This window comes from Mustelus asterias, chromosome 5 (assembly GCF_964213995.1).
Source record: "Mustelus asterias chromosome 5, sMusAst1.hap1.1, whole genome shotgun sequence".
Lineage (NCBI taxonomy): Eukaryota > Metazoa > Chordata > Chondrichthyes > Carcharhiniformes > Triakidae > Mustelus > Mustelus asterias.
Genome location: NC_135805.1, coordinates 33082092 through 33096146, shown reverse-complemented (window position 1 = coordinate 33096146; position 14055 = coordinate 33082092). Strand labels below are relative to the sequence as shown.

General features: G+C 44.2%; 1 protein-coding gene across 1 annotated transcript in view; it reads right to left on the bottom strand.

Annotated features, from left to right (window-relative positions):
• Positions 1–14055, bottom strand: part of scml4 (Scm polycomb group protein like 4) — a 169636-nt gene that overhangs the window by 54778 nt on the left and 100803 nt on the right. Inside the window, exon 6 of the mRNA XM_078213537.1 lies at positions 11132–11332. Coding sequence (XP_078069663.1) covers positions 11132–11332 — 201 coding nt within the window. The remainder of the gene's footprint in view (positions 1–11131; positions 11333–14055) is intronic.

The window sequence follows — 14055 nt, the reverse complement described above, 5'->3', positions numbered from 1 at the left end:
AAGCAGTGTGAATAATAATAAAGGGTTTGGGCAAGGGTTTTAGACAGCACTTCTTAAGTTGATTTGAAAATTCACTGCCAGAAGTATATATGAAGGTTCAGAATGTCTTTTTAATCATCCCCTGAGAGGATGTATTGACCAACAAAGCCTCCCTCTAGGTAGCTCTCAGTTAAATCTTCCACCTTGCAAAGTAGATGCTTGTGTTACACCTGTACTGGAAGAACTTGGCTAGGGGCACAAGCCTTCAGCACAATTGCCAGAACGTTGTCAGGGCCCATAGCCTTTGCAGTATCTAGTGCCTTCAGCTGTTTCTTAATATCATGTGGAGTGAATCGAATTGGTTGACGACTGGATCTGTGATGCTGGGGACCTCCAGAGGAGGTTGAAATGGATGATCCACTTGCCACTTCTCTTGGAGGATTGTTGTGTGGTGGAGCCGGATTCAATTGTGGCTTTAAAAAGTGAATTGGATCATTATCTGAAGAGAAAAGAAACGCAGAGCTACAGGGAAAAGGTGGGAGAGTGGAACTTGATAAGTTACTTTTATAGAGTGCTGGCACAAATACAATAGGCTGAATGGCCTCCTGTGCTATGATAGAATGATGTTATGATTCTATAAGAATAAAAAGTGACCTTCCCTCTATCATAAGGTCAAAAATGGGGATGTTTGCTGATATTGTGCAGTGCTGTAGTAATAACTCCTCAGATAATGTGGGAGATGTGCCTACGTGCAGCAAGGCCTGGACAACATTCAGGCCCAGGCTGATAAGTGGTGATTAATATTTGTACCAAACACAAGACAAGCAATTACTACCTCCTAACAAGAAAGATTCTGGCTGCCTCTACTTGACATTCAACAGCATTGCGATTGCTGTATTTTTTTTATTCATTCATGGGACATGGGCGTCGCTGGCTGAGCCAGCATTTATTACCCATCCCTAGTTACCCTTGGAGGGCAGTTGTGAGTCAACCACATTGCTGTGGCTCTGGAGTCACATATAGGCCAGACCAGGTAAGGGCGGCAAATCTCCTTCCCTAAAGGACATTATTAAACCTGATGAGTTTTTCCGACAATCGGCAATGGTTTCTTGGTCATCAGTAGATTCTTAATTCCAGATTTTTAAAAATTGAATTCAAATTCCACCATCTGCCGTAGCGGGATTCGAACCCAGGTCCCCAGAACATTAGCTGAGTTTCAGGATTAATAGTCTAGCGATAATACCACTAGGCCAACGCCTCCCCCATCATCTACATCTTGATTAACGTTGATCAGAAATGTAACTGAATCAGCCACATAAATACTTTGGCTACAAAAGCAGGTCAGAGGTGGGTATTTTGCAGTGAGCTACCTCCTGACTTCCCACCATTTACAAGGCATGTGTCAGGAGTGTGATGAAATATTCTCACCTTGCCTGGATGAGTGCAACTCCAATAATACTCAAGAACTTGACAAAACAACCCATTGATTTGCAGCCCATCCACAAACATTCACTATCTCCACCACTGAAACACAGCGGTAGCAGTGTGTACAAGATATGCTGCAGGAACTCACCGAGACTCCTTCGATAATGCCTTCCAAATCCACAACCACAACTACCTCGAAGAATAAGGGCAGCAGATCCATGCAGCCTGTCCCCACAACCTTCTCTTCCTTGTAGATCAAAATTATCTCTGATCAGTTCTACCTCTTGCTTTTCTAAACTCCAATGAGTACAGGCCCAACATGCTCAACCTTTCCTTGGGAGAAATATAGAAACTTAGAAAATAGGAGCAGGAGAAGGCCATTCGGCCCTTTGAACCTGCTCCGCCATTCATTATGATCATGGCTGATAATGCAACTCAAGAGCCTGATCCCACCTTCCCCCCTATCCTTTGATCCCCTTTGCTCCAAGTGCTATATCTAACTGCTTCTTGAAAACATACAGGCTGGAATTTTACCGCCCTGCCCGCCTTGGGAATCGGAGTGGGCGAGGGGCGGACAATGGAAAGGGTCTGTTGACCTCGAGCAGGATTTTACAGTTTCGGGATGAGCTAGGCTGTAAAATCCCACAATGTTTTGGCCTCAACTACATTTTGTGGTAGTGAATTCACAGGCTGCCCACTCCCTGAGTGAAGAAATTTCTCCGCATCTCTGCCCTAAATGGTCTACCCTGTATCCTCAGACTATAACCTCTGGTTCTGGACACTCCCACCATCGGGGACATCCTTCCTGCATCTACCCTCTTTGGTCCTGTTAGAATTTTATAGGTTTCTATGAGATCTCCCCTCATTTTTCTGAACTGCAGCAAATGCAATGCTAACAAACACAACCTCTCCTCATACGTCAGTCCCACCATCCAAGGAATCAGCCTGGCAAACCTTCTCTGCACTCCCTCTAGAGCAAGAACGTCCTTCCTTAGATAAGGAGGCCAAAACTGCACACAATATTTCTCACCAAGGCCCTGTATAATTGCAGCAAGACATCCCTACTCTTGCACTTGAATCCTCTCGCTATGAAAACCAATATACATTTGCCTTTTTTTACTGCCTGCTGCACCTGCATGCTTACCTTCAGTGACTGGTGTACGAGGACACCCAGGTCCCACTGCACATTCCTCTCACCTAATTTGTAGCTATTCAGATAGTAATCTACCTTTCTCTTTTTGCTACCAAATTATACTGCATCTGCCATTCATTTGCCGACTCACTTAACTTGTCTAAATCACGCTGAAGCATCTCTGCACCACCCCCCCCCCGCACCCCCCCTCCCCCCCCACAGCTCACCCTCCCACCCAGCTTTGTGTCATCTGTACGACAATCGCTTTACCCCAGAAATCAACTTTATGAACCTTCTCTGATTGCTTTCAATGCAAGTATATCCCCCTCTTTGGTAAGGTGAACTAAACTGTATGCAGTACTCTGGGTGTGGTCTCACCAATAATGCCCTTTACAGTTGTAGCAATACTTCCTTACTTTTATGCTTCATCTCCCTTGCAATAAGGACCAATATTCTATTCACCTTCACTTATGTAGTGTACCTGCGTGCTAACTTTTTGGAATTGTGGACACCCAGATCCCTCTCTTTTACAGCATTCTGCAATCTCTCTCCATTGAAATAATGACCACAGTTCTCTGGCTCTTCTCTGGTTCTGCCAGTGGTGCACCCCTGTCGTGGGTTTCCTGGCGGCATGGGGTGGCTTCAATGGGAATTCCCATTGACAGTGGCGGGGCCAGAGGATTCCACCACCAGCAAACATCGCACGTCTAACAAAAGTGCTGAGGGGAGGCCAGAGAATCTCGCCCATTACTTTGCTTTTCTATTCTTCCTGCTAAAGTGGGCAACTTCACATTTGTCCACATTATACACCATCTACCAAATTTCTGCCCATCCCCTTAACCTATCCATGTCCATTTGCAGCCTCTTTGTGTCCTTATAACTTACTTTCCTGCCTATATTTGTATCAGCAGTACATTTGGCTGCAAGAGATTCATCCAAGCCATTTATATAGACTATAAATTATTGAGGGCCCAACATTGATCCCTGTGGCACTTCACTACTCACAGTTTGCCAATCTGAATCTTTTTTCTGCTTGTTAGCCAGTTCTCAATCTGTGCTAATATTTTACCCTCATGAGCTGTCAGTTCTGATGGAAGATCATCAGCCTGAAATGTTGACTCTGTTTCTCACCATAGGTACCGCCTGACCTGCTGAGTATTTCCAGCAATTTTCTTTTCAGATTTGTTCCCAACAGCCAGACAGAATTACAGCCCGCTCAATGGGTGGGAGCAGAAATTAGTATCAGAAGACTGCAGCTGGAGATTCATGGGAACAGTCCCTGGTAGTCAGTCTTGGGAGAGAGAGCTCTCGCCTGAAATGGAGATGGGAGTGTGCCTGGGAGATCTGGACTGCATTTATGGCTGGGGAAATAGGGGATTTCCTTGCGAGGCTTTGGGTGTGTGGGGTCTGGGAAATACACAGTCACAGAGAACCCTTGCTTCCCTTCGCCCACAGAGGCTGAAAATTTTTCAAAGTGGTAAAATGTACCTCAGCCTTTTCTGCCCAGCCAACCCCTCCTGTCCTTTCACTGTTGCTCGGTAAAAGGCAGACTAGGGCCCCCTTGTGGTGGCAGTAAAAATAATTGGGACATTGATGTCCATTGAAACTTAAGTTGACCCCCTCTAGCTTTCAGTGGAAGCCTTGGTCATGTCCTGAATCACCCCCATGAATATTGTGATGAGTAATATTGAGGTTAGGGTGAGCAGGTTTATTCAATGCTGATATTTTAATGCTTGCTTATACCTCCTGTCCCCAAAGCCCTTTTCCATTCTGGTGGGGAGGTTAAAATTGAGACTTTTTTTCTTTGGTTTTCTTGGTGTTTTTTTCTTCTATCTTTTTGGGTGAGAGATTGTTGCTATTGTGGTACAATGTGTCACAAAAGGGAACCACCAATGGTTGTGGCTGGGAAGAGTTAGCATAGTGTTCAGCGGTTCTCTTCGGACTTCTTCCCATAATCATCTGTACTTCCCATCTGTACTCCTCAGTTCAATTGAGTCTCCTAATCATTGAGCCTTCCCACTAAATCTCCCCACCATCAGCTTATTTCCATCATTACCTTTAATTCTTTCCTCTTGAACTATACCCTTTTATCAAACCCTTGCACCTGCCAGAGTCATTTATTTCAATCACCTCTCCAATCACTTCCTCGCATACCCAGCAGGGGCAGGTAGCTAAAAGCCAGAATGATTTTTAATTAGATGTGGAAAACTATAACTCCATCAAGTTGAACTGTACGTGGATAAAAACACTATAGTTTGATTAAGTCAATGTGCACTTCAGGTTGTTAATGTGCGCTGTCACTTTCATTGAAGGTTTAATGTTTGAGGGAATGCTGTTACAATTGTATTAAGAATTCATTTTACATTGAACACTTGTAATTCTATGATAATTATTATAAATTATTCTATTTATATACAGACATGGAGTCGTACAGCAAAAAAACCCTTCGGCCCATCAAGTCTGCACTGACAGTAACTATCACTAAAGTCACACTAATCGCATTTTCCAGCACTTGTTCCACATCTTTGAATGTTATGATATTTCAAATGCTCATTCAAATACTTTTTAAAGGTTGTAAGGTTTCCGGCCCCCATTAAATTTGCAGGCAGAGTTTTCCAGATTCCCACCACCTCTGAGTGATTTTTCTCAAATCCCCTCTGAATCTCCTGCCTCTCACCCTAAAACTATGCCGCCTCATAATTGACCCCTCAACGAAGAGGAACAACTGCTACCTATTCACCCAGTCCATATCCCTGATAATCTTATACACCTCAACCATGTCCCCCCTCAGCCTTCTCAGCTAGAAAGAAAGCAATCCAAGCCTATCCAGTTTCTCCTAATAGTTCAAATTCTCCATCCCAGGCAACATCCTGGTGAATCTTCGCTGTACCCGCTCCAGTGCAATCTCATCCTTCCTATAGTGAGGTGACCAGAGCTACACACAGTACTCCAGCTGTGGCCTAACCAAAGTTCTGTACAGCTCCAACATAACCTCCTTGCTCTTATAGGGCCATGGATGTCGTCTATATGGACTTTAGGAAGGCGTTTGATAAAGTCCCTCATGGTAGGTTGGTGCAAAAGGTTGAATCTCATGGGATAAAGGGGGAGGTGGCTAGATGGGTGGAGAACTGGCTTGGTCACAGAAGACAGAGGGTGGTAGTGGAAGGGTCTTTTTCCGGCTGGAGGCCTGTGACTAGTGGTGTTCCGCAGGGCTCTGTATTGGGACCTCTGCTGTTTGTGATTTATATAAACGATCTGGAAGAAGGTGTAACTGGGGTGATCAGTAACTTTGCGGATGACACGAAAATGGCTGGACTTGCAGATAGTGAGGAACATTGTCAGAGGCTACAGAAGGATATAGATAGGCTGGAAATTTGGGCAAAGAAGTGGCAGATGGAGTTCAATCCTGATGAATCCGAAGTGATGCATTTTGGTAGAACTAACGTACGGGGGAGCTATACGATAAATGGCAGAGCCATAAAGGGTGTAGATACGCAGAGGGACCTGGGTGTGCAAGTCCACAGATCCTTGAAGGTGACGTCACAGGTGGAGAAGGTAGTGAATAAGGCATATGGCATGCCTGCCTTTATAGGACGGGGCATAGAGTATAAAAGTTGGGGTCTGATGTTGCGGTTGTATAGAACGTTGGTTCGGCCGCATTTGGAATACTGCGCCCAGTTCTGGTCGCCACACTACCGGAAGGACGTGGAGGCTTTGGAGAGAGTGCAGAGGAGGTTTACCAGGATGTTGCCTGGTAGGGAAGGGCTTGGTTATGAGGAGAGATTGGGTAAACTGAGGTTGTTCTCACTGGAAAGACGGAGGATGAGGGGTGACCTGATAGAGGTGTATAAAATTATGAAAGGCATAGATAGGGTGAATGCTGGGAAGCTTTTTCCCAGGTCAGTGGTGACGTTCACGAGGGGTCATAGGTTCAAGGTGAGGGGGGGTGAGGTTTAACACGGATATCAGAAGGACGTATTTTACGCAGAGGGTGGTGGGGGCCTGGAATGCGCTGCCGGGCAAGGTGGTGGAGGCGGACACACTGGGAACGTTTAAGACTTATCTAGATAGCCACATAAATGGAGTGGGAATGGAGGGATACAAAAGAATGGTCTAGTTTGGACCAGGGAGCGGCGTGGGTTTGGAGGGCCAAAGGGCCTGTTCCTGTGCTGTATTGTTTTTTGTTCTTTGTATATTCTATGCCACAACTGATTAAAGCCACGTGTCCCATATGCCTTCTTAACCACCCTATTCACCTGCTTTGCTGCCTTCAGGAATCTGTGACTAAGTACCCCAAGTTCCTCTGAGCTTCCTAGTGTCCTGCCATTCATTAAATACTTTCTTGTCTTTTTACTTCTTCCAAAGTGTATCACCTCGCACTTATCAGGGTTAAATACCATCTGCCATTGCTCTGCTCATCCGACCAACCCATCTATATAGGGTGGCATGGCGGTACAATGGTTATGATGTGGAGATACAATGGTTAGCATTGCTGCCTCACAGCTCCATGACCTGGGTTTAATACTGGCCTTGGGTGCCTGTCTGTGTGGAGTTTGCACATTCTCCCTGCGTCTGCATGGGATTCCTCCGGGTTTCCACCCACCGTCCAAAGATGTGCAGGCTAGGTGGATTGGCCATGCTAAATTGCCCCTTAAATGATCCAAGATGTCTAGGTTAGATGGTAAATGTGTGGGGTTGCAGGGATGGGGCAGTTGGGGGGGGGGGGGGGGGGGGGGGAGGGAGGGCCTGGGTGGGTGCTCTGTCAGAGAGTCGGTGCAGACTCGATGGGCCAAATGGCCTCTTCTGCACTGTAGGGATTCTATGATTCTGTGGTATCTTCCTGTTACCTATAACCTTCTTCTTCACTATTAACCGCCCACCAATCATGTGTATCTATTACACATACATAATAAATAAAAAAAATTTTATTAGTCACAAGTAAGGCTTACATTAACACTGCAATGAAGTTACTGTGAAATTCCCCTAGTTGCCACACTTCAGCACCTGTTTGGGTCAATGCACCTAACCAGCATGCCTTTCAGCCTGTGAGAGGAAACCAGAGCACCCAGAGAAAACCCACGCAGACACGGGGAGAGCGTGCAACTTCCACACAGACAGTGATCCAAGCCGGGAATCGAACCCAGGTCCCTGGTGCTGTGAGGCAGTAGTGCTAACCACTGTGCTACCGTGCCACCCTAAATGCACTTGGGTAAATTAATAACACAGTAAATGAACAGTGTTAAAATCAATTTGTTTGTTCATATCCTAATTTATTGAATTGTAATCATCAACCTAAGCTGCAGACGTACACTTGTACTAATATAACTGTTTTGAGATTAATTCCACCAACTGCCACTAGATAGAGCTCTATGTGCACGTTTTCAATGGAACTAGTCAAACATCAACTTAATAGCTTGGATTTTGCGTTGAACAGTGAATGGTGTCGCCCTCTGCTCAAAAGGATTTGGTAGGTTCCGTGGTGTCAGTTTCTTATACATAACATCAACTTAATTTGGTGCCAGCTATAGGAGTTCACTGGTGACCAAGGAATTAGTGAAGATATCAAACAACAATCAGATTGTCGAATTCTCACAGGCAGCAAACGAGGAAATTAAAAAGCACTGATTATCATTTATGTTTCAATACATTTACAGAGGGTGAAATGAGGATTGGGACATACAGATGGGATTAAGGTAGGAGCTGAAAAATAAGCAACTGTAAAATAAAGATTGTGTCTTATTACTTTAATAATCTGTGGAGTTTTTATCATGGAATGAAGGGAATGATACTCCAGACTTCTGAAGTTAGTTTCTCAGGGCCAGAGAGGTTATACAACCACAACCATAACCAATTATACCTCATTCAACAAGACTTAACACTTCAATACCTTCTACAGTAAGAATAGTGCATAAAAAGTTGAAGTTCAAGTCAAATCAGTGATTTCTATTGAAGACGGAAGCAGAGGTGTTGTGGTATTGTCATTGGATTAGTAATCCAGAGATGCAGGAAATGCTCTGGGGACCCGGATTCGAATCCCACCATGGCAGATGATGAAATCTGAATTCAATAAAAATCTGGGATTAAAAGTCTAATGATGACCATCATCGTAAAAACCCATCTGGTTCACTAATGTCATTTAGGGAAGGAAATCTGTCATCCTTACCTGGTCTGGCCTACATGTGACTCCAGACCCACAACAATGTGGTTGACTTTTAACTGCCCTCAGGGATGGACAAATCCAGCCCAGCCAGCGACGCTTTCCACATTTCGCAATGTATGTGCTGATGCCCAGAAGTTGTTGTCAGTTTCATGGAGCATTCACCGTCATTACTACGGCAAATTCCGGGCCATTTGTTAATCAAGGTTGATTGAGATCACAAAATTACATATTTGTCGGCTGATTGCTTTGTAATTACTCACTGTACATTGACAGATGCTTTAAGTGATTTTTATATCTAGAAGCAGGATTACAGCAAACGAACAGTGACTTTAAATAATAAAGAAAATATAGCTTGCTGTAAACACTCAAATTAACTCCAGTCGAGCACACGATATTTTAACAGATGCAAATCATGAGCGTACCTACCACTTCTCAAGCTGATTATTAAAATTGTTTTAAAGCAGTGCAACATGAAACACCAAGGCAGCTCATATAAACAACCCATAGAGCATCAAAAATATAATTAGATCCCTGTTAGGTCTCGTTATGCTGCATATCATTGCTGAGACAGCTGACTGGTAAGTTGTGTCCAGGTTTTTACCAAAGTGCTGCTTTTGAGTTAACCTGCAGGGGACCCTTGTTGATATGTCCCCTGTTGGCCCCTTAATTCCTGAATAACCATGCCCGGCCTTGGTATCCCTGATATCACCACCTCTCTCCTTTCCCCCTTCACTCACACACTGCTCAATACATTGGAATACCAACATGCTTACGTCTTTTGTCATTGTGCCATCCCTTTGAAAATACGATATGCATTAATTTGCATTTCATAGAATCCCCACAGTGCAGGAGGAGGCCATTTGGCCCATTGGGTCTGCACCGACCACAATCCCACCCACCCCCCATCCCCACAAGCACACACAATTTTATTTTCATCATTTAAACAGTTTAATGGAAGATGAATAGAGAGACCGGGCTGAGAAACTGATGAGCAACCCTGAAGTGATTGTAATTCAAACAGACATGTGCGCTGGAATTCTACCATCCCGCTCGCCAAGTAAACGGAGCGGGCGGGGGGCGGACAACAGAAATGTCCATTGACCTCTGGCAGGAATTTCCGGTCTCGCTCGAACGAGGCCTTCTTTTGTTAGGAAGTGCTTTTATTTTAAAGCCTCCTTCCAAAAAATTGCATTGTTTAAATTTGTGAATGGAATTTTTTGAAGGTTCTTTTTATTGCACCCATTATGATGGCACAATATGTTAGCCTGTCGGATTTCTGTAATATTTTGCTAATGTGCTCGATGATATTATCTCCCTGTTCCAAAGATAATGTGCAGCTACTGGGGCCAGATAGTCTATGCCAACACAGATAGAAGCATAGCGTTCTATCTTTACTGATAAAATGATTTATTTAAAGATACAGATAGATTTAAGGTGTCCAAAACAGATTACTCGTTTGCTGATGCAATTGTGGACAGATTTATTACTGATACTGATCTTGATAGCACCTTGGTTTGGCCGCATGTGGAGTATTGCGAGCAGTTCTGGTCCCCACACTACCAGAAGGACATGGAAGCTTTAGGCAGAGTGCAAAGAAGGTTCACCAGGATGTTGCCTGGTCTCGACGGTGTTGATCACGAGGAAAGGTTGAATAAACTAGGATTGTTTTCACTGGAAAGACGGAAGCATGTGTGGAGTTTGCAAGTTCTCCCTGCATCTGCGTGGGTTTCCTCCGGGTGCTCCAGCTTCCTCCCACAGTCCGAAAGACGTGCTGGTTAGGTACATTGGCCATGTTAAATTCTCCCTCAGTGTACCGGAACAGGCGCCGGAGTGTGGCGACTAGGGGATTTTCACAGTAACTTCATTACAGTGTGAATGTAAGCCTATTGGTGACAATAAATTAGCTTAAATCAGCTTAGATTGAGGGAAGACCTGATAGAGGTCTACAAAATTATGAGGGGCATAGACAGGGTGGATAGTCAGTGGCTTTTTCCCAGAGTGGGAGTGTCAATTAAAAGGTGAGAGGGGGAAAGTTTAAGGGAGATGTGCGGGGGAAGTTTTTCACGCAGAGAGTGGTGGGTTCCATGGAAGGCGCTGCCAGAGGAAGTGGTGGAAGCAGGCACATTAGCAACATTTAAGAGGCATCTAGGTACATGAACAGGGGAGGAATAGAGGGATACGGACCGAGTAAGGGCAGAAAGTTTGTTTCTTAGTTTAGTTCGGGCATCATGATCAGCACGGGCTTGGAGGGCCAACGGGCCTATTCCAGTGTCTGTATCTCCGTTCTTTGTTTTTGTTCTTTATTCAATCCCTACTAAAACCACATTAAATTCTGTCACTGCTTTTAAATGGTCAGAGCAGTTTACTTTTAATGGAAGAACTTTATATTTGTTGCAAACTTGCATAAATTATTTTGAGAATGTTTAATCCCATACCTGATATCAGCTCTCCACCATGCCCTTGCTTCAGACATGAAAAGACTGCTTTTTGCTGATAGGCACAATCAATGCATGCTTGCACAGCCTGCTGCAGGACCATGGAAGCTCTGGCAGGTCCAAAGTGATCTGGTAGGTGCTGCAACTTCTTTTTATCAAGATGTGGCCCAGCACAGGCATGCTTGTTGACGTATATGCAAACTGCAATAAAGAAAGTTCAGACATATTAAGGATGTGTGGCAACTTACAATAATACAACAGTTAGCTTAAATAAAACTGCAACTTTCTCATTTCTCTTGAACCAAATGCTTCCAACACTCTCCGCAATGAGCATGTCTAGCAGAATCCTTAATCTCTGGCATCAGAGTGAAATTAACATTCTAAATTCCCCTGGATATCCCCATATCTCAAAGATGTCCCCAAAGATGTCTTCTGTTCAGCACTTGCGAAGAAATGTAGAAGATATTCTAAAAGGGGAAATCTTCCCACATTCATTTGATTGTTCCAAATCAACATTAATTTGATTGTTCCAAATCAACATTGTTCCAAATCAACATTGTTCCAAATCAACGGTGTAACAATGTGGTAAGTTTGCGGATGACACAAAGGTTGGTGGATCTGCGGATAGCGATGAGGACCATCAGAGGATACAGTAGGATAAAGATCGGTTGGAGACTTGGGCAGAGAGATGGCAGATGGAGTTTAATCCGGACAAATGTGAGGTAATGCATTTTGGCAGGTCTATTACAGATAGGAAATATACAGTAAATGGCAGAACCCTTCAGAGAAATGATAGGCAAAGGGATCTGAGTGTACAGGTACACAGGCCACTGAAAGTGGCAACGCAGGTGGAGAAGGTAGTCAAGGAGGCATACGGCATGCTTGCCTTCATCGGCCGGGACACTGAGTTTAAAAATTGGCAAATCATGTTGCAACTTTATAGAACCTTAGTTAGGCTGCACTTGGAATCTAGTGTTCAATTCTGGTCGCCACATTACCAGAAGGATGTGGAGGCTTTAGAGAGGGTACAGAAAAGATTTACCAGGATATAGCCTCGTATGGAGGGCATTAGCTATGAGGAGAGGTTGGAGAAACTTGGTACAGGTTTAAGGTGCAAGGGGCAAGGTTTAAAGGAGATGTACGAGGCAGATTTTTTACACAGAGGGTGGTGGGTACCTGGAACTCGTTGTTGGGGGAGGTAGTGGAAGTGGATACGGTAATGACTTTTAAGGGACGTCTTGACAAATACATGAATAGGATGGGAATAGCGGGATATGGTCCTCGGAAGGGTAGACGGTTTTAGTTAAGTAGGGCAGCATGGTTGGTGCAGGCTTGGAGGGCCGAATGGCCTGTTCCTGTGCTGTAATTTTCTTTGTTCTTTGTGGGTAAGGAAAAGCAGAATGGGATCAGAGGGGAGAGAGAGTCTACCTGTAATAGTGCATCAGCAGGTACGGACCATGCAGGGAATACTGGGGAAAAAATAAAATTAAAGGCTCTTTATGTGACTACATAAAGCATCCGCAATACAAAAGATGAACTAATAGCACAAATAGAGATAAATAGTTTAGATCTAATCACCATTATAGAGACATGGGATCTGAAATTCCTCAGAGTGGCAATCAGCGTCTGATTGTCCTGTAGATGTCCTGGTCCTACCAAAAGCTCAAAGATGGCTAATCCATTGTTTAAATTTTCTCAGAGCTAACAGTAATCTTGCCCTGAATTCTCTGGCCGTTCGCACTCTGCCGCTACTGCCAGCGAGAATGGAGAATTTGGCGCTCAAGTGGGAGAATTTGGCCCCTTATTACAGAAGCACAGGTTACTCCTTGTAACCACGGGCAGGATTTTATGGCCTGTTTGAATTACAATCACTTCAGGGTTGCTCATCAGTTTCTCAACCCGATGTCTCCATTCATCTTCCATTTAACACTTTAACTGATAAAAATAAAATTGTGTGTGCTTGTGTGGATTTTAGAAGCCATAACAAAACATCTCTGTGTTAGTGACTGCTGGGGAAGCTTGCTGAAGTATCAGGAACACTCTGAAAGGTAAGTGTAAAATGTTTTGACACCCTCAAATGTCACTTGTAGATATGTATTTAATGCAATGATCCATCATTGGGATCTGTCCTGCAAAGGTAAGTTGACCCTTACACTGAGCAGCATCGTGTAATTGTTACCATGCACTTCCAATTATCAAACGTGCAATAATGCATTAAAAATGTAGAAAAAAGTAGCCTTTGCTGTCATGTTTTGTGTTGCGAATTAAATGGACTGACAGCTTTGGCGTTTTAAAAAACTCTGCTGTAAAAAGTTTTAAAAGAATTCTCTGCAGCTACTCCCTTCTGTTGATTTATTAGTGTCACAAGTAGGCTTATGTTAACACTGCAATGAAGTTACTGTGAAAATCCCCTAGTCGCCACACTCCGGCACCTGTTCAAATACACTGAGGGAGAATTTAGCACCTGACCAGCACGTCTTTCAAACTGTGGGAGGAAACGGGAGCAAACATGAGGAGAATGTGCAAACTCCACATGGATAGTGACCCAAGCTGAGAATCGAACCTGCGTCCCTGGAACATAGAACATAGAACAGTACAGCACAGAACAGGCCCTTCGGCCCACGATGTTGTGCCGAGCTTTATCTGAAACCAAGATCAAGCTATCCCACTCCCTATCATCCTGGTGTGCTCCATGTGCCTATCCAATAACCACTTAAATGTTCCTAAAGTGTCTGACTCCACTATCACTGCAGGCAGTCCATTCCACACCCCAACCACTCTCTGCGTAAAGAACCTACCTCTGATATCCTTCCTATATCTCCCACCATGAACCCTATAGTTATGCCCCCTTGTAATAGCTCCATCCACACGAGGAAATAGTCTTTGAACGTTCACTCTATCTATCCCCTTCATCATATTATAAA